The sequence below is a fragment of the Oryctolagus cuniculus genome, chromosome 7, assembly GCF_051225735.1.
Source record: "Oryctolagus cuniculus isolate XC-2025 breed Fujian yellow rabbit chromosome 7, ASM5122573v1, whole genome shotgun sequence".
NCBI classification, from domain to species: Eukaryota; Metazoa; Chordata; class Mammalia; order Lagomorpha; family Leporidae; genus Oryctolagus; species Oryctolagus cuniculus.
In genome coordinates, this window is record NC_142873.1 from 145,026,052 (window position 1) to 145,051,273 (window position 25,222).

Here is a 25,222-nt window from a genome sequence, read left to right on the forward strand (position 1 = left end):
ACAACAACAAAGAAATGGGTCGGAGCAGGAGGCAGAACAGCCAGGTGGCACCTGGCTACCATCGTGCCAGGCAAGCGCTCCTCCCACCACCTCCCCTGCCAGATAAGTCTGTATCCGTCTGTCCAGCTAAGAGCCTGGCACCTGGGGGCACTCAATGACGGCAGAATGTGCAAGGGCGACCTCACGCTTCACAGCGCACACACGTCCATAGTTGCTATTCCAGACCAGCTGGAAGTGGAGGATCGGACAGGGCTCTGTTATGTATACTTTTTGTATTTTCATTAGGCCAAAGCCCGGCCCAATGCCACGCACACGGTAGGAGCTCCCAAAGCATCAGGAATTATGAAATTGTCACAAAATCATCTTTAAAGAGTTGAATTAGAAATCAGAGATCAGGGATCCAGTCCTGGCCTTGCTTCTAGTTCACTGGGGGTCATCAGGAAAACCTATCCCCTCCTGCCCCTCTTTGAACCCACTGTCCCTACCTGTATGACATAGCCAGGGCTAGACCAGTGATTAACAGCTCTGGCTGCACATTACAATGAATGCAGGGGCTGGTGTTGTGGCGTAGCGGGTAAAGCTGCTGCCTGCAGTGCTGGCATCCCATATGGGTGCGGGTTTGAGTCCTGGCTGCTCCATTTCTGATCCAGCTCCCTGCTAATGTGCCTGGGAAAGCAGCAGAAAATGGCCCAAGTCGTTGGGTCTCTGCCCCTGCAGGGGAGATGAAACCTGGAAGAAGTTCCTGGTTCTTGGCTTTGGATTGGCCCAGCTCTGGCCTTTGCAGGCATTTGGAGTAAACCAGCAGATGGAAGACCTCTCTCTTTCTCTTTCTGCCTCTGACTCACTGTAACTCTTTCAAATAAATAAATAAATATTTAAAATAATGGGTTAAGGGACCAGTGTTGTGGTGTAGTGGGTAAAGCTGCCACCTTAGGTGGCACCCCATATGGGCACTGGTTGGAGACCTGGTTGCTCTACTTCTGATCCAGCTCCCTACTAATGTGCCTGGAAAAGCAGTGGAAGATGGCCCAAGTGTCTGGGACTCTGAACTCATGTGAGAAACCAGATAAAGCTCATGGCTTTGGCCTGGCTCAACCCTGGCTGTTGCAGCCATTTGGGGAGTAAACTAATGGATAGAATCTCTCTGTTTCTCCCTCTCTCTCTGTAACTCTGACCTTCAAATGAATAAATTTTTAAAAATAAAATGGGTGGGAATCTGGCCTACACCTCAGGCCAAGAAACTAGGTTCTACGGGGGCAGGGCCTGTTTTTGTTTTTAATTAAAAATTTTTTTCTTTAAGCATCTGGGGGAATTGACGCTTTGTCTGGGATGACTTCTCATTGCATTGTTCTGCCACCACGTTTTGGCAGGCTCCTGAGCACAGACACAGGCAACAGGTCTCCAGGGCCACACCTTTCCACCACAACACAAAGTCCCAACTCCACTGTGTGTCTGGCTCTACATTGCCAGTGTGGACTTATCTGAGCTCCAGGCACTTATCTGAGCTCCAGGGCTGGTAGGAGCTTTGGGTGCATCACTCACATGGAAGCCCTTTAAAAATAGAGCACCACTGATGTTTTTACTGCCTCTAGTTCTGTCTTCCCAGAAAGTCAGAGTTGGAATCTTAGGGCACGTGGCCATTCTCTCACTAAACACACATTGACCTCTTCCCTACCTTTTTACGGTTTGAAAGTCTGAATATCATTCCACTGCATGGCTGGTTGCTTATTCACTCTTTGAAGGGCAGACATCTTGGCTGCTCCCACTTTTTGGCAATCATGAATAAACAAAGCTATCCACTTTTGTGCTCAGGTGTTTGTGTGGATGTGTTTTCAACTCCTTCAAGTAAATACCATGGAGTACTGCTGGATGGGATGCTATATGCAAGTTTAGCTTTGTGAGAAACTGTCCTCGGCAGCAGGTGGCTGAGCACTTCTTATTCCCACCAGCAGTGAATGGAAAGTCCCTGTTGCTCCATGCTGGTCAGCACCTGGTGTTATCAGTTCCTTTCAATGTTAGTCACCCTGGTAGGTGCACTGAGCAATCTTTTTGTTTTAATTTGCAATTTCCTAATGTTGAACAACCTTTCATGTGCTTACTAGTCTTCTCATCTTTTTAAATTTTTTCAAAGGCTGAAAGAGAGAGAGATCTTCCATCTGCTGGTTCACTCCCCAAATGGCTGCAAAGGCAGGGGCTGGTTGGTCCAGGAGGAAACCAGGAACCAGGAGCTTCTACTAGAACTCCCACATGGCTGGCAGGGGCGCGAGTACCTGGGCCATCTTCTGCTTTCCAAGGCATGGAGCATGGGAAGGGGAGCAGCTGAGACTCAAACAGCCACTTGGATGCGGGACGCAAGAGTCGTAGGCAGTGGCTTCACTCGCTATGCCAAAACGGCCCCCGCATATCACTTTTCGGGGAGGTATCTGCTTAGACCTTTTGCCCATTTTTATTACTTATGAATTTTTATTATCTTGAGGAAGAGCAAGTTTCTGTCCACTGCTTCACTCCCAAATGGCTGTAGAGGGCTGGGCCAAGGCAGAAGCCAGACAGGAAGTCAGTCCGACACCTGTGTGGGTGGCAGGAATCCAACCACTTGAGCTATCACCTGTGGAGCAGAGCTGTGATTTGAGGTCAGGCACTCTAATATGGCATACGGGTTGCTCTGCAGTGCCTCCACCATTAGGTCAATTGCCCACCCAATTTTTGCCCATTTTAAAATTTGGGTGTTCCTTATTGTTGAATTCTATTAGTGCTTCGTATATTTTAGATACAGGTCCTTTATCTGACATATTTTGCACATATTTTCTCCCACTCCTTGGCTTTTTTTTTTTTTTTTTTTTTTTTGACAGGCAGTTAGAGAGAGAGTGAGAGACAGAGAGAAAGGTCTTCCTTCTGTTGGTTCATCCCCCAATTGGCTGCTATGGCCGGTGCGCTGCGCCGATCTGAAGCCAGGAGCCAGGTGCTTCCTCCTGGTCTCCCATGCGGGTGCAGGGCCCAAGCACTTGGGCCATCCTCCACTGCCTTCTTGGGCCACAGCAGAGAGCTGGACTGGAAGAGAAGCAACCGGGACTAGAACCCGGCGCCATATGGGATACCAGCGCCGCAGGTGGAGGATTAACCAAGTGAGCCAAGGCGCCGGCCCGTCTTTTTCATTCTTAACAGTATATTTCACAGAGCAAAAATTTTTAATTTAAATGAAGTACAACTTATCATCTTTCACAGATTGTGCTTTTGCTGTTCTATCTAGAAACTCATTCCTAAAACCAAGGCCATCTAGATTTTCTATGTTACCTTTTTCTTCAAAAAAGATTTATTTATTTGAAAGATAGGTCTTCTGTCTGCTGGTTCACTCCCCAGATGACCTCACAGCCAGAGCTGAGCTGATCCAAAGCCAGGAGCTTTTTCTGGGTTTCCCACATGGCTACAGTGGCCCAAGGACTTGAGCCATCTTCTACTGCTTTCCCAGGCCACAGAAGAGAGCTGGATTGGAAGTGCAGCAGCTGGGACATGAACCAGTGCCCAAATGGGATGCTGGTGCTGCAGGCCGGGGCTTTAACCCACTGCGCTACAGTGCTGGTCCTCTTCACTTGATAGCCCCAGTTACAGAGAGAGGAGAGGAGAGGCAGAGACAGAGAGACGGGGGGTGGGGGTGGGGGTGGGGGCAGGCTTCCATCTGCTGGTTCCCAATTGGCCGCAATGGCTGGAGCTGTGCTGACTTGAAGCCAGGAGCTTCTTCTGGGTCTCCAAGGTAGGCGCAGGGGCCTAAGGACTTGGGCCATCTTCTACTGTTTTCTCATGCCATGGCAGAGAGCTGGTTTGGAAGTGGAGCAGCCGGCACCCATACGGGATGCTGGCATTGCAGGCAGCAGCTTTACCCGCTATGCCACAGCTCTGACCCACAAAGTATTTTAAATCTAGGTCTGAGTCAATTTTTTTTTTTTTTCGACAGGCAGAGTGGACAGTGAGAGAGAGAGAGAGAGAAAGGTCTTCCTTTTGCCGTTGGTTCACCCTCCAATGGCCGCTGCGGCCGGCGCGCTGCGGCCGGCGCACCACGCTGATCCGATGGCAGGAGCCAGGAGCCAGGTGCTTTTCCTGGTCTCCCATGGGGTGCAGGGCCCAAGCACCTGGGCCATCCTCCACTGCACTCCCTGGCCACAGCAGAGGGCTGGCCTGGAAGAGGGGCAACCGGGACAGAATCCGGCGCCCCGACCGGGACTAGAACCTGGTGTGCCGGCGCCGCTAGGCAGAGGATTAGCCTAGTGAGCCACGGCGCCGGCCAGGTCTGAGTCAATTTTTAAAAATTTTTTTTGACAGGCAGAGTGGACAGCGAGAGAAAGGTCTTCCTTTTCCGTTGGTTCACCCCCCAATGGCCGCTGCAGCCGGTGCACAGCGCCTATCCAAAGCCAGGAGCCAGGTGCTTCTCCTGGTCTCCCATGCAGGTGCAGGGCCCAAGCACTTGGGCCATCCTCCACTGCCTTCCCGGACCACAGCAGAGAGCTGGACTGGAAGAGGAGCAACTGGGACAGAATCCGGCACTCTGACCGGGACTAGAACCCCGTGTGCCGGCGCCGCAGGCAGAGGATTAGCCTATTGAGCCGCGGGGTCTGAGTCAATTTCGGCAGAGGTATAAAGTCAGGGTCCATATTCATTTACTTGCATGTGGACGTCCAGTTGCTCCAGCACCATTTGCTGAATTTCCTTTCTCCACTGAATTGGTTTGGCAACTTTTTCAAAGACCAGCCGGCTGCATTTCTGTGGGTCTCTGGGCTCTCTCCTGGCCTATTCTTTGGCCAAGGCCACACTGTCTTGCCTACTGTAGCTTACAGTGTCTTGAGACCAGGTAGTAGTAATCCTCTGACCGTTGTTCAGTCTTGTGGCACCTGTTCTGGGTCTTCTGCCTTTCCCCAGAAACTTTAGGATGGCCTGCTGACAGTCCCAAAGTAACTTTCTGGGACTTTGACTGGGATTATGCTGAAGCTGTAGGCCAAGTTGGAAAGAAGTGACATTTTAGTAATATTTAGTCTGTTCATGAACATGGACTAGCTGTAGTTTTGTTCATATGGATCTCGTACATAGTGTTATTTATTCCTATGTGGTTTTCTTCATGCTAATTAGGGCTGAACAGAAAGCATAGGGCATTTTTCGAGCCATTGAACTATTTGGTATGCTAGTGTAGTGGATGTGATTAGACAACTGTCAAAATCCATAGTACTGTCTGACAGAGTGAATCCTAATGTAAAATATGGATTTCAGCTCATCACCATGTTTCTATATTGGCTCATTAATTGCTACAACTGTATCACACTAATGCAAAATGTTAATAGGAAACATGGAGTCATTGAGAGATGGCATGAGATTCATGTGCTTGAAAATAATGGCTCTTAATTTTTCAAAGAGTACCAGGGGCAGGTGCTGTGGTGTAGTGGGATACGCTACACTTGTGATGCCCACAGCCCATGTTGGAGTGTTCATGCCAGTCCCAGCTACTTGGCTTATGATCCAGCTTCCTGCTACTGTACCTGGGAAGCAGCAGCTGAGCTCCTGACCCTCACCTGGGAGACCCAGATGGAGTTTCTGGCTCCTGCCTTTAGGGTGGCCCAGCACTGGCTGTTGTTGACATTTAGGGAGATGTCTCTCCCATTGTCACTCAGCCTTCCAAGTATCTTCAAAGCACCAACTCCAAAAGAAAGGGAGTCCCTAGTGAATTCGTCTGACGGCCCCTCCTGCCTTCAAGCATCACAAGCTGACCACCTCCCAGTGCACCACCAGCCAAACTGAGTCACTCAGGGTACATGAGTGGATCCGGGACTCTGCACGACTCCCTTGGCATGGAACGGGGTCTCTAGCTCACCTGGTCTGGTGATGCCTTCAAGATGCTCCTACAGGCTTCGGTCCGGGAACACAAAAGAATGATACCAACCTGTATCTCACTTATTCATACCATCTACTGTGTTTGTGGCAGGACCGCATTCCTGTACAAGCCAGATCAGCTGGCCCCACCTGCTTCTTTCCAAATGTATAAACAGAGTTCCTGTTCTCATACCACTGAACTACAATTTCCGAACTGTGAATCAAGGCCCATGAGAACACCATGGCAAGTCTACAGAGGCTAAAGCAGGATATTTAAAATGTGAGGGCCACCCAACATCTGCTGGCTTCCGTGAAAGCTACCAACTCAGGGTAGTCAGCAGGTTCCTCAGGCAACACAATATCCCTTTGGATGGTGTCATCTTTCAGGAGCTGCGTTTTTCAGCGGCTGCTGTGATAAAAAGCAGGTACAAGCCAATATGGAACAGGAAATGAAGGGGTGGAATCTGTGCTGATGAGAAAGTTTGACTCACTGTGTAGTGCCCAACAGGTGCACAGATCCCAGGAGTGACTGCAGTTATTTAAGAAGGAAATAAGAATATTGTTCCTTCCAATTTATATGCATCATTTTAAAAACAGCAACTAACTTGTGAAGGCATAAATACTTACTAGGGGTTTGGGCTTAACTACTTAGTGCACTGAACTATCCGGTACTTCCTTTGCTTTAGGAGCTCTGTGAAACAATTACTGAGACGTCAATGGCGCTAAGTCAAGAAAGTCCGGACCCTCTGATCCTGGTGATCATCTCATCCAGCACGCCAAAACCACGAAAAGTTCTGAAACTAATTTTGTGGGTTACAGCCGGTAGTTTTTTTTTTTCCCCTGACAAAACACAAAGGTGACTAGAACACATGGCGTGTAGTAAGGGTACACAGTATTGTGTAAAACTATTCACTGCATACAGACAAGTAAGCATGTGTATTTTGGGTCACAATGTGAAGTGTCTATTTCATAGTTGGGTTCTGATTGAAAAAGCTTGAAAACCACTAAGATTCCAAGCATCATATTTTACAGATGAGAAAACAGCCAGAGAGTGAGAGCTAATTATTGCAAATCACAGGCACAGGGCCTGGCTCTGCACGCAGGGACCCTGCAAGGCAGGTCTCATTCCACTCAGTGAGAGGTGTGGTCATTCAAAGTACAGGGCTAGAGGTGAGGGACAGGTGTCCTCACTCCCTTTGGCCCCAAGACCCATCTGTATCCCACAAATGCCACCAGTCACACCTAGAACAAAATGGTTTTAATCAATTGCATCACCCTCACTCTCCTGGGAGCGGAGCAACAAAAAGGCTGGGCTCCTGCCCCCAGAGGACAGTAAGGCTTAAGTGTCCCTCCACACTGCAGGGCCCAGGCTGGGCAGGCAGGGGACTGGCGGCCGGAGGCAGGGGAAGAGGGAGGAAATGGCGGCGCTGGTGGAACACAGGTAAGCTCCGGGCCCTGGCTGCCCCTGGGCCCCAGCCCGGATATTCCTGCTTCCCCCGCCCCCTGGAGAGAGAAAGGTCGTGGAGAAGAGACGGGGAGCAAGTCCCAGCAGCAGGAGAAGCAGCAGCAGCTGTTTCCTTCACCAATAAATATACTTCATTACCAAGCTAGAGAGGGGAGGCAAGAGGGACTGGGGTGGGGAGGAAGGGAGAGAAGCCGCCACCTGTGTGGCTGGGATTAAAGCAACGAGATGGTGCCAGGCCCCCCACCACTATCCTCACCCCCCTTGCCTTCTTAAAACTGTGAAAAAGCTTTTAACATGGCCCTCCTGTCTCCAGGGCCGCTCTGAAGCCTGACTGAGAGGAGGCACCTGGCAGAGACCGGGCGGAGGGAGGAGGACCGGCGGGGGGAGGGAGGGAGAGAAGAAGGGAGGCTGCTTCTCCCCAGAGGCTGCAGCTGGAGGGCTGGAGCCAAGTAAGCACTGAGGGGCGGGGGAGACAAGGAAGGAACCGGCTCCCTGGAGCAGCTGGGAGCGCAGAGCCGAGGGGCCAAGGGGGCTGAGGGAGCAGAAGGCTGGGTGCGTGGTGGGGGCCGCTGCGTCCAGTGTAAAGCTCAGGCTGCTGAGGAGGGAGGGCTGAGCCAGGACTTCCCAGTCGGAGCCGCCCCTCCCCCCAGAGCAGCAGGGGACTGAGAAAAGCCATCACTTCTTTGGTCTTTGTGGCGGCTCAGCATGTGGGGTGGGAAGGAGGGCAGAAAGGGCAGAGCAGGCCCTTTGCAGGAAGTGCCACCTCAGCAGAGGGGCCAGCTGGGAGCTCTGGCAGAAAGGTCACAGTGAGGCCGAGGGGCGCCCAGGAGGAGAGTGGCCGCCGCCATGTGGAAGGGCTGGCACGGGCGGGTGGGGTATGCTGTGGTGCCCCCACCCTCTGCCGGGGCCCCTAGCAAGGACAGAGCCCCCAGAGCTGGTCAGGGAGAGCAGGCTCAGGGCCGGAGCCCATGCCCAGACAGGAGGGGTGAGAAGGCTCCGCTGACCAGGGTGGGTGGCCTGGGCTGGCAGGCTCCTGGGCTCCCCTTCCTCCCCAGGCTTGCATCCAACACTGCAGCTCAGGAGGGATGGTGGCACCCCACCCTTTGTGAGAACCTTCCCTGGAGACCACAGGGCACAACAGCCAGGGCTAGCCCTTACCCCCTGGGAATTCCCTGCCCTTCGCTGCTGGCAACCAAAGGGCAGGGCGGTCCTTGACAGCAGCTCCAGCCCTGCCTCTCACCTGAGGCAGAAGGGGGTGGAGGCCTGCCAGAGCCCTCCAGAGCCCTCCAGGGATGTGGAAGCAGAAGACGGGGGCGTACGGGGGGCCGCCCCTCCTGCTCTTCTACTCAGGGCTGGGGACAGTCCAGGGACGATCAGCCCAAGAGTCTGAAAGCCGGCAAGTTGTAGCAACCCCCACCCCCAATGCCAAACTAACAAAATAAAACAGGGGAAATGAAAAAATAAGGGGCGGGAAGACAAACCAAATGGGACCCCCTGACCTCCTGCCCAGGGCACAGGGTCCAGTCAGTAGCGGGGCCGGGGCACCGGGGCCAGGAGGGCCTAGCTGGGCCGGCACTGCACCTGGCCCTCGGAGCTGTCCTCGTCGTCGGAGGCCCCGGCGCCCCCGCTGCTCAGGCCGGTGATCCGGTAGCCCATGTTGAGCAGCATCACCTCCAGCGGGTCTGCGTTCATGCGCCGCTGGTTGGCCTGAGACGCGCCCTCCATGTCCTCCACCACGCGGCCGGTGAGGTCTTCACTCTGGTGGGGGCAGGGGACACAGGGACATGCGAGGGAGGCAGCAGACAGTGGGATAGACCGCACTTGCACGTCAGGGAGGCACACATGCGAGATGCTCGTGGGGAGGGAACACCCCCCATCACTTAGACACACGCAGTAGCGCACGTTGTGAGACACACATGGGGACAGCACACACCCTGGGAGACCCCCTCCATCTGCTCTGCCACCACTCCCAACAACAGCCCTCCTGTGTGTGTTCTCTCCTCAAGGGAGGATCCTGGAGAGGCCTTTCTTTAAAAGTCAAGATCCATTTCTTGACTTCTGTTTTGGCAGCTGGGAAGGGGGAGGAGGTGGGGCAGAGGCGGCGGCTCCCCTGGCTGCCCACACGGGTACATGGGGTGCGGGGTGGTGTGGAGGGGCCACACTGCCCCAAGTGTCTCTGTGCTGGACTTGTCGATCCTCACCGCAGCCTTCCCAGGAGGAGGGCCAGTCCCATCCCCAAGGCGCTGAGATACAGGCGTGGGCAGGGGTGGTTAAATCTTGCAGGCAGGGAGTGAAAGCCTACGATTCCAACTTAGGCCAATGGACTGTGCAGCCTGCATACTTCCCTGTGGCTGGAGGGCCCGAGGCACCTTTCTGATGAGGGGGACTAGGGCTGATCTGCTTCCCTCTCTGCCCTCTTTCACCCCATCCGTGGTCGTGGTCTCCGTGCAGACATCTTTGTGGCTGGCTCCAGGAAGCCAGGAGCGGCTGTTGTCCCTGGAAGTGTCCGCTGCATCTCGAGTCTCCCGGACCTGAGGGCTCCTGCCTCGACCCAACCTCGGACCCCAGTAAGAGCTGACTCAGTCCAGCAGCTTCTGGACTCAGAGCTTATTTCTCTGTCTGTTCTTTGCGGGCTCAGCCAAAGGCCTTGCATAGGGGTGCCTACTTTCTTCCCTGTTGGGTTTTGTTCACCTTGCCTGTACCCTTACCTCTGGTCGGGGGTTCCAGAGCCGCACAACAGGGTCGATGCCGCTGGTGGCCAGGAAGCAGTAGCTCGGGTGCGGCTGCAGGCAGTTGACAATAGATTCGTCCCCCTGAAGCACGCGGACTAGGTTGGTGGTCTCCTTTTCCCAAATGAAGAAGGAGCCATCATCAGAGCCGCTGACGATGTACTGAGCATTGCTGGCAGGAGGCAAAGGGCAGGATGTCAGGTGAGCGGTGCCCTTCAGCCTCCGGTGGGAGCTGTTAGGGAGCAGGGCAGTCTGGATCCACTCTGTCCTCCACACTCTGGGGTCACGCGCATGGGAATCCTCTCCACACTGCTGAGCCAGAGATGCTGTTCCCTTAAACCCAGGGTCAGTGACTGCCGGGGTCCCTCCAAAACTGTCTCCCCTAAATATACCTTCATCTCCATGGGGCCAGGATCAGATCTTATCTGGCCTCATCTAAGCTTTTCCGAATCTGAGGCTTCCTGATCCTTGAACAGTTCGGCGCCTCAGACCTGGCTGGTGTCTACAGGGGATCATGGTGGAGGTTCCAAGGAAGTGGGAGAATCTACAGAGGAGGGTGAGGGTGATGGCGTCTGGGATAAGGACACGGTCTGGGTACACAACAGGACTGTCAGATCCCCAGCCTCTTTGAGCTCCCGCCTCCTCCTCTAGCAGAGAGAAGTTCAGCATCTGGCTACAGAAACTGGGCTCTGGCACATGCAGCCAAGGCTGCAGGGTGGGGACAGGAAGAGGCTGGGCATCTCACTCTCACTTAGCCCTTGCTCTGGCCCGAGTGAGGGAGGTTTCACTTCATGGGTGAGGAAGCCGAAGGCCACGGAGGTGAATCCATCTGCCCAAGGGCGGTACCGATGCAGAGCTAGCTAGGGCTTGAGACTCTTTCTTTTCTTTTCTTTCTTTCTTTTCTTTTTTTTTTTTTTTTTTGACAGGCAGAGTGGACAGTGAAAGAGAGAGACAGAGAGAGAAAGGTCTTCCTTTGCCGTTGGTTCACCTTCCAATGGCCGCCACGGCCGGCGCGCTGCGGCCGGCGCACCGCGCTGATCCGATGGCAGGAGCCAGGAGCCAGGTGCTTCTCCTGGTCTCCCATGGGGTGCAGGGCCCAAGCACTTGGGCCATCCTCCACTGCACTCCCTGGCCACAGCAGAGAGCTGGCCTGGAAGAGGGGCAACCGGGACAGAATCCGGTGCCCCAACTGGGACTAGAACCCGGTGCGCCGGCGCCGCAAGGCGGAGGATTAGCCTAGTGAGCTGCGGCGCCGGCTCTTTCTTAAAAGCATTATGCCCCTGTGCCTGCCGCTGCCCCTCCCCCCAAACTGGCCTGTGCCCTCTTCCTCTTTAGGGCTCAGACCTGCCGAAGAAATTGGCCTCCTTGATGTCCGTGGTGGTGTTGCAGTGGCCACAGTAGCGGAACTGGTAGTCATAGCTTCGCTCCCGCAGCACCATCTCGTCCTCAGAGATGGAGTCCTTGCGGCTTGAGCTACGGAGGCGGACAGGGCCGCCGCCAGCTCCCTTCTTCTCCTCTGGGGGCAGAAACCGAGGAAGGGTGAGAGTTCCCTCGCCCACACCTTTTCCCCACCCATGGCCCTGCTTTCTGCTCAAGTCCTGCTGATACAGGGACTGCCTCTGTCTCTACTCTGGAAAACAGGGAACATCTTGTGGGGAAGATGCAGCTTGGAATCCAGGCCCTGCGGATGCTTAAAGTCTGTTTCTATGGAGGCAGGAGGCAGGGGGGAGCTAAGTGAGGCACCAGCAGAGAGCCTCGAATGAGGGACTTTTACAGATTCATAGCTGTTACGGTACAAAGGACCAAGTTCTTCCTCTCTGGAAGACAAGCTACTGTGGATCCCAGCTGAGGCACTGATTGGTTGATGGGTGAACCATGTGTGTTTTTCTCAGTTCCTTGCAAGTGCCTTAGTCCTCCCTGCATCAAGGCCTTTGCACAAGCTGGACCTCATGCCAGGAACTCTTCACTTTCCACAACCACACTCTTTAGTTAACTCTTTCCCTGCCTGCTTCGGAGCTTGGCTAAAATGTCTTCCTGAAGAACCCCAACTGGTGATCAAGACATTCCTCCCCCTCCTCCTACCCCCAGTGTTACTCAGGCCCAAGGCACTCTCTCTTATTCTCGGCCCCTTCAGTAGGCTGTAAACCCCATGAACAGAGAAATCGCACCTGACTTGTTTACGACTGTGTTCTCTGGACCCAGCACAAGGCCTGGTCCAGGGCAGGGTGAGCACTGCTCATTCAATGAGGCAGTCACATGGCCAGGCTGCAGAGGGGAGGGGTGAGGATCCACCTGCCTCCAGTGAGCTCCCCTTTCGCGGAGCACCTCACCGTGACCTGCTCCCCCACCAATACCACCAGCACAGCCCGGGCAGGGCAGTCCTGCTCTCTTGTGCAGCTAAGGCAGTGGGTTCACCAAGGCCACAGGGGTACCACGTGGCAGAGCTGAGACTGGAGGCCTGGGGCATTGCTGGTACCTGTGCTACTGTCCCTGCTCCCCTTTGTACAAACCATCAGCCAGCTACTGCCTCTCTCGGTGCCCAAGGGGCGCTGCCAAGGCCCTGTCTGAGCAGGGCTTCACACATGCTCCTGCAGCCCTCAGCAGAAACTCTCAGTGGGAGGCGCTGGCCCTTTCCAGAGGAGGCAAGTGAGCCTCAGAGTGACCCAGTGACTGCCATGCGGCAGCCAGCTGAATCCTCCTCAATCCCAGGGCCGTGTCTTCTCCAGAACGCCACACAGCCCCTCCTCAGCGCCACTCAGCGCCACTCACCACCGTCGTTTTTGGAGAAGAGGGCAGCTGTGATGTCGCGGCCCAGGGCATCACAAGCGCTGCTGTGGGCCTGCTCCGGGAACTTCCCTTTGAAGTCATCCAGGCACTCCAGGGCCTCGGCCACATACTTGAGCTCAAAGAGACAGCGGGCCAGGCGGAAGTGTGCCTTCAGGTGGCACGGGTTTAGGGAGATGGCCTTGAGGCAGTCCCTCAGGGCATCGTAGTGGTCACCATCCCTGGGAAGACAGGGGAGAAAGGCTTGGAGCTGGGGCCACATGGCAAGCAGGGGTGTCCCCCTCCCCTATGCTTCTCTGCTTCCTGTGGCTGCCCAGCTCATCTCTCCTCTGACAGATCTCAGGGTTAAGGAACTTGGGGATGAAAGAATTCTGGCTTAGCCCAGGCTTCCCTCCCCGGGAGATAGTTAAGGAGTAAGCCAGGAACCCTGAAGAGGTTTGGGGGTGGCAAACCCTGGTGTCAGGTTGCCCTCTGCTGGGAACAGAGTGCAACTGCGTGCCTGCTCACCCCAGGCACCCGCAGCTCTGCAGCAGAAGGCCTGGCATCCTGCCCACCTCAGGCTCCCCAAGCCCTCCTTCTTTCTTCCTCCACCCACCTCCTCAAATCCCCCCGGCTGGCCTTCAAAGCCACATCCGAGGCAGGGGGCCCTCAAGGACAGTTCTGTGGTCCGGGGAAGCCAGAAGTGCCAGGCTGGGGACTCAGGGTCTGAGCAGCAGGCAGCAAGCCCTCAGCCAGACCCCCCTCTGTCCTGGCTGACTGATCCGCAGCAGCTGTGGCCTCTACCTCCCGGGGCTGGAGGATGGGGCTGACAGTCTGGCAGAGTCAGCTCTCTGGAAGCTGATGGCAAGGGGGCTGTGCACGCCAGGAGCTCAGATCCTCCCCTCACTCCTCCAGCCTCCCACAGTAGGATGAAGGGAGGCGGGAGTGCTTTTTCTAGGCAGGGATGTCTGGGGAGAAGTCCACTTTTTGCACCCTGTGTCAGAATGTAGGAGACACGCCCCTGCCCCTGAAGAGCCGGGCGGTCACGGGAGCCGCTTTTCCTGTGGAAGTGGCTTTTCTTTGCTTTCGGCCGAGCAGTAGGCAGCACTGCCTGCACTGCTGGCCCCTTCACCCAGGGCACAGCCCTCCTGCATGGTCAACGCAGGCCCGACTGGAAGGCTCCTTGCAACCCTCTCCTCCCCTACCGCACTCAGAGGGAGCACTCGGCCTTGGAGCAGCCACACTCAGGCTGGGAACCAGCATCTCAGCCAGCCGGTGTGGGGGCAGAGCAGCCAGGGCTGCTTCAACGGCATGGCATGCGTCAGAATGAGCGGCTATGACGAAGGAGCAGGCGCTGTGTGGAAACCCAATTACCGCCTGCAAGGTGCCCCTCTGAGCTCCTGGGGAAAGCCAGACCCGAGACCAGCCAGGAGCCAGAGGGTGACAGCTCCCACTGCATCCAGGAGCAGATGGCAGCCCTGGGGAGACTGGCCTAAGACAGAATGTGACATTCTAGGGGTCATTGGCAGGCATGTGGGGATGGGGGGGCGGAGCAAGCTGGCCCCAGGGCCTGCCCACCCTATGCTCACTGCCAGATCAATTTCCCTTAGAGGACGGCCCTAGGCACAGCCCTCCCCTGCTTGAGACCCTCCATAGCTGCCCATCAGGCACTGAATTGAGGCCAAACCCCTCTGTGTGCATCCCAAGCCCTTCCCAGGCCAGCCCCAGGCTACCTCACAGGCTCATCTCCTGCCAGTCCCTTCCCGAACCCTCTGCTCCAGCCAAATGGATTTGCTGTTCTGCTGCAAGCTCTTCAGTCAGCCCCCGCCCCCACGTCTTTGTTCACACCATTTCATCTCCCTGGAATGTCCTTCCCCCACAGTCCCCTCCTCCCCTCCGTCTCCTGTCTCAGCCTGCCCGCACGTACAGCCATTCAGACACCGTGTCTTACTGACACTTCCCAGATCCCCAGCTAAAGTGACCCCAGTTTTCTTGATGCCCACAGCACGTTACTTGGCCATTCAGAAGTCTTCAATGACTCCATCTCTGTCCTGAGGCTAGTTGCTCTTGAGTAAGGGACTTTTGTCCCTAGTATCTGGCACATAGTAGGTGCTCAGAGAACTGTGTTGTGGACACACGAGAGTTGGCAAATCACCAGCCTCTCACAGCAAGAATGCAGGAGCAAAGCTGAGCTCTAAGGCTGGATTCTGGATGAGAGCAGCTGCACTCTACCCAATCACTGGGACAGAGAAAGGATGCTGCAAAGAGGGCCCTACACAGTCGCCTCCTGGGTTTGGCTGCCACCCGAGCCCTGGGCAAACTCCCTGTGCCTGAGCTGAGGTCCATGTTGGTGGGGGGGCATCCTCCCCTGCCCCCACTGCCATGCTGCTGACTTGGGTGGGTTTCTGGAGCCTCCCTCTCCGGCCTGCCTCGTTGCAGCCAGACGATGGCACACCAGCTGGCCTGTCTGTCTGGGCAGAGTCGACGGATGCCAGACGGAGCAGAAATGGCTGTGGGCCCAGCTCTATCCATCTCTCATCCTGGCCCTGGCTGGGGGAGGGGTCTGCCTGCCTGCTTGCCGGCTGGTGCTGCAGGCAGAAGGGCTGGGGGCTCTGATGGTCTCCAAAGATGAGGGGTTCCTCAGGGCAAGGACCAGCTCCTCTACCACCAGCCACCGCAGCCCAGCCCGGCCCACAGCCATCTTCGGCTCCCTGGGATCTTTCCAGTGCTGGGTTCAAGCAAGCCCTAAGGGCAAGGAGCTACAGAATCATTTTAGACAGACACAAAATTCCGTTCACAAAGCCCTTCATTTCCAGTTAGCTCTCTCAAAGTCCAATTCAAGGTCCGATTCTCCAACAGTTGGATCAACCATCCTGTCAACTCCTACGCCCTCAGTGGCACAGCGCTTAGTAACAGCACCACACAGAGTCAGCTGAGAACATGTCCCGCTCAACTCTGAGCTGCCCCAGCGCTTGAGACTTTCTGAGTAGTAGGTCAGGTGCCTCCCCCATCAGCCTGGAGGTGGGAGGCGGCCCAGGCCTAAGGAGGCCTAGAAAGCAGCACTGCTGCCTTCCATGGGTACCTCAGCAACTGGGCCCCATCAAGCCCGCCGCCCATTGTCCGGCTGCTTCGCCCCGGCCCTGCCCCTCCCTCTGCGGCGCCCACTCACCACTTGCGCTTCATGTAGGCAGCAGCTCGGTTTCCGTACAGCATGGCGTTGTGAGGAGCTCTCTGCACGGCCTTGCTGTAGAGCTGAATGGCCTGGGTCCACTGCTGGCAGGCAAATGCCTCATTGGCCTGTTGCTTCACTCGCTCCAGGTATGGGGGCAGCTCTACTTGGGGGCTGCCGGGAAAACACAGCCAAGTCAGATCAGTCACAGAAGGTTCAGAACAGCTCCTTTCAAAGCCTGTGGTTCTGCCTGAGGGCTGCCCACATCTTCTTGTCCCCTGGGATCTGCTCTGCCATCTAGAAGAGGGGCGCATGCCTGCCCCTAGCCTGGGTCACCACCTCTCACCACAGAAGGAACAAGCACAATTCCAAATACTCTGAGCCCATGGAAAAGAAGGCAGAAACGAAGCTGTCCGGGACAGGCTTAGGGTAATTCTTAAACTGCTGGGCGTGACAGTAGCTGCCCTCGCCTGCTTCCACCCGGAGCTGATCCCTGTGACCACAGAGTCCCTCCCTGCATGAAGCACTGCGTTTCCCTTGAGGGCGAGAGAATTTGAGAACCAATGCAAAACCCAGGAGAGGGCCTCTAAGAGCACAGAGGCGAGAATCTGCTGTAGAATGGGGCACATAATGGGGAGGCCCAGCCCCTTCTGGGAGAGAGCTCAGTGCTAAGAAGTGGCTTGTCTCTGGGTCCTGACCCCAGCCACTGGGACCCAGGGACCAGAGCTTGAGGCTGAGTGTGGCCGGTGCCCGCCTGGGTAGAGTGCACTGGGACTATGAGTCTCTTTCCAAGAGGCTTCTTTGGCCCACCCAGACCCCTCACTCAGGGATGCATGCTCGCATGTGGGTCAGGAGGCAGGTTTACAGGATACAGCCCCCCCTCCAGTCCATGAGGTGTAACTGGGGCCTGGAGGGCTGGACAAGCCCACTGGCCTCACCTGACATGTCCCCTATTCTCTGGCAGCCGGAAGCCATTACTGTGAAGGTGCAGGCCATTGGACACGCCGTTGGACACGCCATTGGTAGCCATCTTGCCATTCTGAACTTCTGGCATGGGGTGAAGAGAAAGCAACAATTGAGGAAGAGGCCCTTGTGTCTTCTCAGCAGCCCTTCCACTTCCACCACAGGGTCCGACAGTTCCACTGAGGGCCTGAGGACAAGGTCCATGCCTGAGAGTCAGGCAGGCTGCGGCATAAGCAAGGCCTGCGCGCCCTCTGCTGGCTGGCAAGAGACACAGCTCCAGCGTGAACCCTCAGCTGACAGGAGGGGTGGGAGGAGAGGGGTGAGGGGTGGTGGTGCCTGAATCAACTGCAGACCCCAGGAAGAAGAGGAAGGGCAGCTACTTCAGGTCTTAAGAGCCAAGTCACAGAAAGGACCTGTCTTTTCAGAGGGAGGTGACAAGAGCTGTGACGCAGAACCCCTGGGGAGAGCTCTCTGCCCGACTGACTCCTTACCAGGAAAGGGCCTGGATGCTCTCTTCTCCAAGGCTTGCAGCCAAGGTCCGGAGCGGCACATGGGGGCTTGTCAGCAGAGGCGGATGCATGCAAGCCCCTCACCCCCTCAGTGGAGACCCCTAGGGAAGCTTACCTCCTGAGGAGTGGCATTTTCTGGGCAACAGGAAGGTGTAGGGCCGCTGCTTGTAAGTCAAGTCAAACAGATAGACCTACAGTGAGGGGGTCAAGGGAAGAGTCTGTGATGTGAGGACCCGTGGCAGCCCCGGCAAGGCCCTGCTGACTCCTAGGAACCAGGGTTCTAGGACGTGGGGAGTGTGGGGCCTGGAGCCCTGGAGCCCAGCCAGAAGTTGTGTCCAGGAAGCAAACCTTGGGCAGGAAAACCTGTCTAGTCCCAGGCCTTCAGGATGGGCACTGTCATTAATGAGAATCACCTGCTTAAACTACAAAGGTCCTCGGATGTCACAGGGCCACATTTCATTTTACTGACGGGAAAGCTGAAGCCTCAGAGAGGGGCAACACTTTGCCTAAGGTAACACTGCTGGTTTCTTCTCTCAGTAAATTAACATGAGCCATTTCCACTTAACATGTATTGTATTCTTACTTTTGTTTCAAAACCCTGCTAAGTCTTTTACATGATTTTCCTTGTTTCTTGTAGAGAACTCCCAGGAAGAGGGACTTTGACAATGACCCATTTACAGATGAAGACACGGAGGCTCAGAGTTTAAGTCATTTATCCAGGGTGACAAGAGCAGCATATGCAGCAGCCAAGACTCACACCTGGATCTGTCCAGCTCCTAACCGTTCTGCTAGACCGCCTCTCTCCACAGCCAGGTGAACACTTAGCTCTGGGAGCCAGAACCCTCTCCTGGCGTCAGGCAGTCACCTACTCTCCATCTCATTTCTTTGGGTGATGCACGCCCTGCCGTATGATGTCATCAGCACTGCACTTGCCCCATCTCCTGTCGGCCCTGGGGATGGATCAATTTCACATTTGCTTCTCTTATGTCTATGGTGCCAGTCCCAGAGCCAGCGCTCAGTATTGGTTGAATACATTTATGAAGCCTTACTAAATATCCGAGAGCCCCAAACTGAGAGCACCCTGCCATTATTAAAGACCACCTCCTAAGCAGGCCCGCACCATAGCCTGGCTGCGCTCTCCTAGGGAAGTGGCACATGAGGAAACTAAGGTTCAGAACAATGGAGAGACAAAATCACAGTACATAGCTAGTAAGTGGCAGGCCAGCACTTGAGGATGGGTCCATCTGTCAATCCCAAAACCCAAGTTCTTGACCTAAATGTCAGTCCATCATATGCTGGTGTAATTCTTTAATACAAAGAAAGGAAGAGAAAAAGACCAGGCTAGTGTATTTCTCCAGGAATTCCCAGTGACACATGGCACTCATGGGAATGTCATTTACAATAAGCCTGTTGCTTCTGTTGACCTTGTGGCAAAAGATGTAAGGCACACATGGTGCCGGCTGCTGGACAGGGATAGTGGGGTAGAGACCTTAGGCGGCTGAACATACCTGTTCCCCTCCCATGTTGACCAGCAGCTCCGTGCCATTGGGGCTGAAGGTCACATAGGTGGCAACCAGCACTCTCAGACGGTTGTTGTAGTCAGGCAGCTTCACTGGCAGGTGACCTAAGGAGACAGCAGTCACCCGAGGATGAGGCTCCCAGTCCCCCTCAGAGGGGTAAAGTGGGTAAAGTTAGCCATGTGGAAAAGACAACCACCTCCATCATAAAGGCAGCTCTAAGTGTTGAGCCCTTAATATCCCCACTGGGCCAAATGCTTTCTGTGCTTTACCCCATGTAGTCATTAAACCTCATTTTTTAGGAAAGAATCTCATCAAGATTAAGTGCTTTTGCTGAAAGTCACAGCTGGTCAATGGCAGAGTCAGGATTAAGGCCCAGGTCTGTCAGACTCTAAAGCCCCTGCTCCTGACCATCATGCCCTGCTCCCTCCCTGTGTGGCCCTAGGAAAGTCAGTGTCCTGCCAAGAGTTTGGGGCCACAGCTGGGCTGAGCCCTACCTGCCACATAATACTGGGCTGCTCCGTCGGGAAGGGGCTTCTGCCGGTCACAGAAGGTGTGCACGCCTGCTGAAGGGCTCTGCTTCATGCTCTTTCTGGAAAGGAAGGTCAGACAGGTTAGAACTGCAGCGCTAGCCCTGGGTGGACCAGATCACACGCCTGAAAGGAAACCCAAGCTTGTGTCCCTGAGAAATGCAGGAGGGGAATTTTCCCTATTCAAGCAGCCCAAAGGGCCAGCTGGCAGACACATAGACTGCAGGGCCTGAACAAGTCGGGCCTGTAAATCGTCTGGGCCCTCAGGTTCACCTTATCATCCCCACCTTACAGCTGAGGGAGCTACGGTCCAAGGCCCACTCCAAGCCATGCAGTGTATGAGGGGAGGTGGTGGTTACGCAGACCTATGAATGAAAGTAAAGCAGGCCAAGCATTCCTGCACCTGTCCCAAGAGTCACAGAAAAACCTGGCTGCAGAGGCCTCTCAGGTTTGGTGTGGGCATATTCTTTTTTTTTTTTTTTAATAAAATTACATGTATTAAAAATGATATACAGGGCCAGAGCCGCAGCTCACTAGGCTAATCCTCCAACTTGTGGCGCCGGCACACTGGGTTCTAGTTCTGGTCGGGGCGCCGGATTCTGTCCCGGTTTCCCCTCTTCCAGGCCAGCTCTCTGCTGTGGCCCGGGAGTGCAGTGGAGGATGGCCCAAGTGCTTGGGCCCTGCACCCCATGGGAGACCAGGATAGACACCTGGCTCCTGCCTTTGGATCAGCGCGGTGCGCTGGCTGCAGCGCGCCGGCCGCGGCGGCCATTGGAGGGTGAACCAACGGCAAAAGGAAGACCTTTCTGTCTCTCTGTCTCTCACTGTCCACTCTGCCTGTCAAAAAAAAAAAAAAAAAAAAATGATGTACAGGAGCCAGCATTGTTGCACGGTGGGTTAAGCTGCCACCTGTGATACCAGCATCTCACATCAGAGTGTCCATTTGAGTTCTGGCTGCTCTGCTTCCAATTCAGCCCCCTGCTAATGTGCTTGGGAAAGCAACAGTAGGTGGCCCAGGTACCTGGGCTCCTGCCACCCATGTGGGAGACCTGGATAAAGTTCCAGCCTCCTGGCTTTGGCCACTGTGGCCATTTAGGGAGTGAATCAGTGGTTGGAAGATCTCTTTCTGCCTTTTAAATAAATAAGTAAATCTTTATATATGTATGTATCTGTATGAACCCTAACTGTACAAACTATCACGGCTGAGGAACTATGCCTCACTCTGCATGGTGATTCTTCTAGGTGTCAGCATTAGAGAGAATTTCTTTATTGGGCTTTTCATATCTTCCAAAACAGGCCGAGGTTATATTTTTTTAAGCCACAAAATTAAAAACAAAACCCAAGAACTTCAGAGAGGAAGTGGCAGGGAGGGGATGTGGGTGGAGAGCGGACGCCAGGGCCGCGCCGGCCGCACCTGTGGTTGTGGATCATGCGGATGTCGTAGAGCCTCACGAAGGGCCCGCTCGCCCCGACGGCCAGGCAGTTGTTGTCCTGGGGGTTGACAGTGAGGCACTTGGCCTCCACCAGCTGGCCACAGTACTCTGTCAGGTCGATCAGCACCTCCGAGTGTTTGCTGTTCTCCCGAAGGTCATACTGGCTGTGAGAGAGGACAGAGTTTGGGAAACCAGGTTCCTGTGTGAGGACAGGGTTAGGGGTCAGGGTCCTTGTGTAGAAGGGGAGAAGCCAAGTCCTTGTTATGCAAGTGGACTGGGAGGGGCCTTGAACCAGTCTGTAAATGAGATGCCACATAGCACTCCCTTTCCTTGAGTGCCCACTGTGTGCCAGGCATCTGCGGGAGCCTTTCCACACAGAGCCCCTTACGGTAGGTCATAGACCGCGCCAGCACGCCACTACTGCACCACTTACTCGAGTGAGGCAGGGCTTTGTGTCAGGAGTTCTCCCTGGCTATTCTACGTGAATCATTTAATTATATCCTAACACCATCCCTGGGTACCATCAGAACCTCGAGGTCCAAAGGCTCCAAATGACTGCCTGGATGGCTCAGGCAGGAAATGCAGAGCCGGGCCTGCCTCCTGATGCAACCTTTCAGCCATTCTGCTCCTTTCTAATCTGGTTTCTCTCAGGAAACAAAGGGAGTATGGAGGAGACAGAAAGAATCTGCAGGTCATCTAAGAGCTTCTCGGGAAAACAAAAGCCCATGTGGTGAGAACACCACTGCCGCCAGTCCCCCAGCAGCAACAACCTCCCACTCCCCAGATCGGGGAGCTTCCGTAGTGACTCTCAGGTACCGTCCAGGGTGAGGCCGCCACGCCCCTGCTCGCCCACCTCCTGCCTAGACATCTGTAACAATCTCTCTGCTGTCCACCTTGTCTCGCTGAGCTGTCCTCACCAGACTGCTCTTCCTAAAATACTGTTTTACATCACTCGCCTGCTCAAACACTGCAGAGATTCCTCAACACTTCCAGCACATGTCCAAGTCTCCCTCTGCCAGGCTCCTGGTCTGATTTTAAGGCCTGATTCACAAACCTCTCCATCCTATTCCCAGTTTTCTAAATGTGGGCCAGCTGTAACTACAGAATTCTTTATCTTGCACGTGACACACTTAGTGCCCTGCCTTCACAAACCTGCTCAAGTTGAGGAGTGCACCCTGCCCCTCCATGCCCACCCAACCCTCTCCCAGCTCATGCTCCCCTGTGTTAGCACTCCCCGCTTGACTGTGCCTGTGCCCTGGCACAATCTGGTCAAGGGCAAGTGCAACACGATTAGACCTGCCACTGACCATGGGCTTTCTGTCTTCTGAGTACTGTGGGAAGGTGTTACACCTCAATGCTCAGACCAACAAGGGAGACACTGCAATTATCCCCATTTTACAGATGAAGAAACCAAGGATCAGGGGTGAAGCGACTTGCACAGTCAGAAAGAGTGAGAGAGCTAGGATTGACCTTAGGTCTGTCTGACTTCAGTGCTCTGCTCTTAAGGGAAGAGACACAAAGTCCCATGGGCTCTTAGGAGAGGCTCTTGGAAGCAGCTTGGAAGAGGTAAGAAAGAAGTTCTGAGATCACCCCTGAAGGAGGCAGCTAAACAGGGACCGACCCTGTGCTTTAAGGAGGCAGCAGAGGCACAGCGTTCCCGTAGAGGATGCTAGAAAGAGGCCAGTCCACTTCACTCTGGTTGGCTCTGCCCCTCCCGGGCATATACCCACAGACCAACTACACAGACGGGTACCAAGGGCCTCTATGCACAGTGCAGGGCTCTAGGGACACAACTGAGGACAAGCCAGACATGAGCTGCTCTGAAATAATTAGCTACTCAGAGAGGATATAGACAGAAAAGCAAACCAACAAATAAAAATAAGAGGAGCTGACTACAGAAGAGGTTAGAATCACAGAAGAGACAGGACAAGGAGTGCTGTCCACCCACCCAGACAGGACGCTTTGGGAAGGTGCTTCTGAGGAAGGGGCTCTGAGTGATCTCCTTAGCTGGCAAAGGGTCAGGCAGAGAATGAGCCAGGGACAGAATCAGCAGGTGCAAATGTCCTGGGCTTCTGAGGTGGTGAGAGGAGGCCAAGGGGTTGGTGGTAGTGCAGGTAAAGAGGGAGGGAGGTGAACAAATATTCCCAGCCACGTTTGTACACAGACAGCTGCTCTGGGCAGACAATGGGCCCGGACCTGTGCTGAAGGGAAGGAGTCAGGCCTGCGACAGGAAGCTCAATGGGCAGATGGGGTGGGGGCCCACCATGCAGTGGGAGCAGGGGAGGCATGGCCCCCTCGACACCCTGGCCCCTTACCGGATGAGCCCATCCTCAGCAGCACTCCAGAATGTGTTGGGCCACATGGGCGCTGTGGCGATGCGTTTCACACGGTTTGTGTGGTCTCCGAACATATGGATGGTCTCCTTTACGGTCAGGTCGTGGACGTGAACTTTGGAGTCAGCTGCCCCCGTAATCAAGATGCGGTCCCCAGCATGAGGGAGGAACTGGCCAGGACAGATTGGAGAAAGGATTTAGGGGGTGGGGATAGAGCTGGTCAAAGGAGACCAGGCTGGCTGTCAGCACCCACTTCCCTCTCCACATCAGGTAAGAACATGAGCCCATCCAACAAAACCCACCAACCAAACCTGGGACTTTGGGCAGCAGCCAAAAGGTTAAAGACACACCCCTCTACTTTACCAGCATGGTCCTGACCTATCCCAAGTAGGACTCCCAAGGGAAGCTTTTTCCTTTGATTTCATCCCAAGTGAGAACTGAGTGGATGATAACCATAGCTGTCACCATTTACCAGGCATCTGAACGCACTAATCACCTGGAGAGCTACTTTATCTCATTGATCCTTAAAACAACCCTATTTTGAAGACAGTGGAAGATGGCCCAAGTACTTGGGCCCCTGCCATTCATGTGGGAGAACTAGATGGCCAGTGGATAGCCCTGGCCCAATCTTTGCCACTGTGGGCATTTGGGGGGTAGGCCAGTGAGTGTGAGCACTGTCTGTGTTTCTTAAGTCTCAAATAAAAATTAAAGAAAAATGAGACATGCAGAAATGTTCACAGCAACATTCTTTGAGATAGAAAATAGCAGAAACTGCTCAAATGTAGGGCGCTGGGGATGGACTGAGCAGCAAGGGGATACATGTCTGTGCAGCTGTGATGGAGTGGGCAGCCCCCACTGAGGAAGTCAAGGACAACACTCCAGTCGTCACCTGGCAAGAGCACAATAGCCACAAACAGCCTTACATAGCAAAAACAAAGTGCACAGTTTGTCACCTAACTTTGAGGAAGAAAAATGTTTGGGAGTGATGTTAGTCAAGTTCTTCTCATCTCAAGTCCAAAAGACTGAAATATCTTTTCTTTTTTTTAGTTGGAACGCTCCTCCCAACTCACAGTAAAGCGGGGTGCTGGGGGTGGGGCACTGTTCTGTAGTTAAACGACTGAAACCCCACCTGACTTCAAGTGGTCCTGCAAGAGCAACGATTCACTCCATCCAGGAACACTTCTCTAATGGCTCCTTAGCATGGGGCACAGACGCAATACACAGAATCTATCTATTTTAGGAAGTCCTTAAACCTGTCTGGAGACAGCATGTATTCCATGCCAGAAGAAATGAACAGGAGAGCCCTTGCAAGGGGCCCTATGGGTGCTGCCACACGAGCCACACACTACAGTTGCCACCAGGGGGAGCGCATGGGCTGTCTGTAGTGTTTTGACTGTGTGAAGAGAGAACCCTCTTCCACTGTTTCACAACAGAAGAGGGGTGTGAGTGCCTTGCTCAAGGTCCTAACAGCAAGGAATGCCAACAGCACGGACAAATTCTGACCTCTGAACAACATTCTGAGCTCTGTGATGCTAGACTGAGGGCTCCCGCGTCCCCTTCCCCAGGACAGAGGCAGACTCATACTGGTCCTAACACTTTTAAGGGGCAGAAAGCAATCTGTGTTGGTCATTTCCTCTAGTTTAAATGTGGCTAAGAAAGTGTCACTGAGTAGACCATTGCAGGGCTAGGCCATTTACGTCCTGAGAAGCATTTTCCAGTTGCTCTAAGCAGCAGGCAATTCTTTCCTCCTCAGACCCATGTTTGTTTGGTCACCACTGACATAAACGTAAACTCCTCTATAGTTGGCCTCTTGGTTCTATGACAGGAAGACAAGCATGGAAAAAAGAGATAGGATTTTGGGCCTCACCACCAGCAGCTCAAGACCACACGGGAGTCTATGAGCCCAGGGGTGCGTATATAGGACACGGCCATAGTCACAGCTCAGTCACCTCTCTCACTCA

The 25,222-nt window shown here is 54.5% G+C and overlaps 1 protein-coding gene across 3 annotated transcripts in view; it reads right to left on the reverse strand.

The window, feature by feature from the left end:
- Positions 1–7,093: 7,093 nt before the first annotated feature.
- WDTC1 (WD and tetratricopeptide repeats 1) overlaps positions 7,094–25,222 on the reverse strand; it is an 82,338-nt gene continuing 64,209 nt past the window's right edge. For all 3 annotated transcript variants that reach the window (XM_089301248.1, XM_089301247.1, XM_089301246.1), the window contains exons 6-16: positions 23,244–23,431; positions 20,910–21,092; positions 19,463–19,557; positions 18,957–19,072; positions 17,564–17,639; positions 16,915–17,023; positions 15,977–16,150; positions 12,814–13,049; positions 11,389–11,560; positions 10,024–10,216; positions 7,094–9,073 (exon numbers count right to left, since the gene is read on the reverse strand). In XM_089301248.1, the coding sequence (XP_089157374.1) occupies positions 8,876–9,073; positions 10,024–10,216; positions 11,389–11,560; positions 12,814–13,049; positions 15,977–16,150; positions 16,915–17,023; positions 17,564–17,639; positions 18,957–19,072; positions 19,463–19,557; positions 20,910–21,092; positions 23,244–23,431 (1,740 nt within the window). In that variant the 3' untranslated portion in view covers positions 7,094–8,875. The remainder of the gene's footprint in view (positions 9,074–10,023; positions 10,217–11,388; positions 11,561–12,813; positions 13,050–15,976; positions 16,151–16,914; positions 17,024–17,563; positions 17,640–18,956; positions 19,073–19,462; positions 19,558–20,909; positions 21,093–23,243; positions 23,432–25,222) is intronic.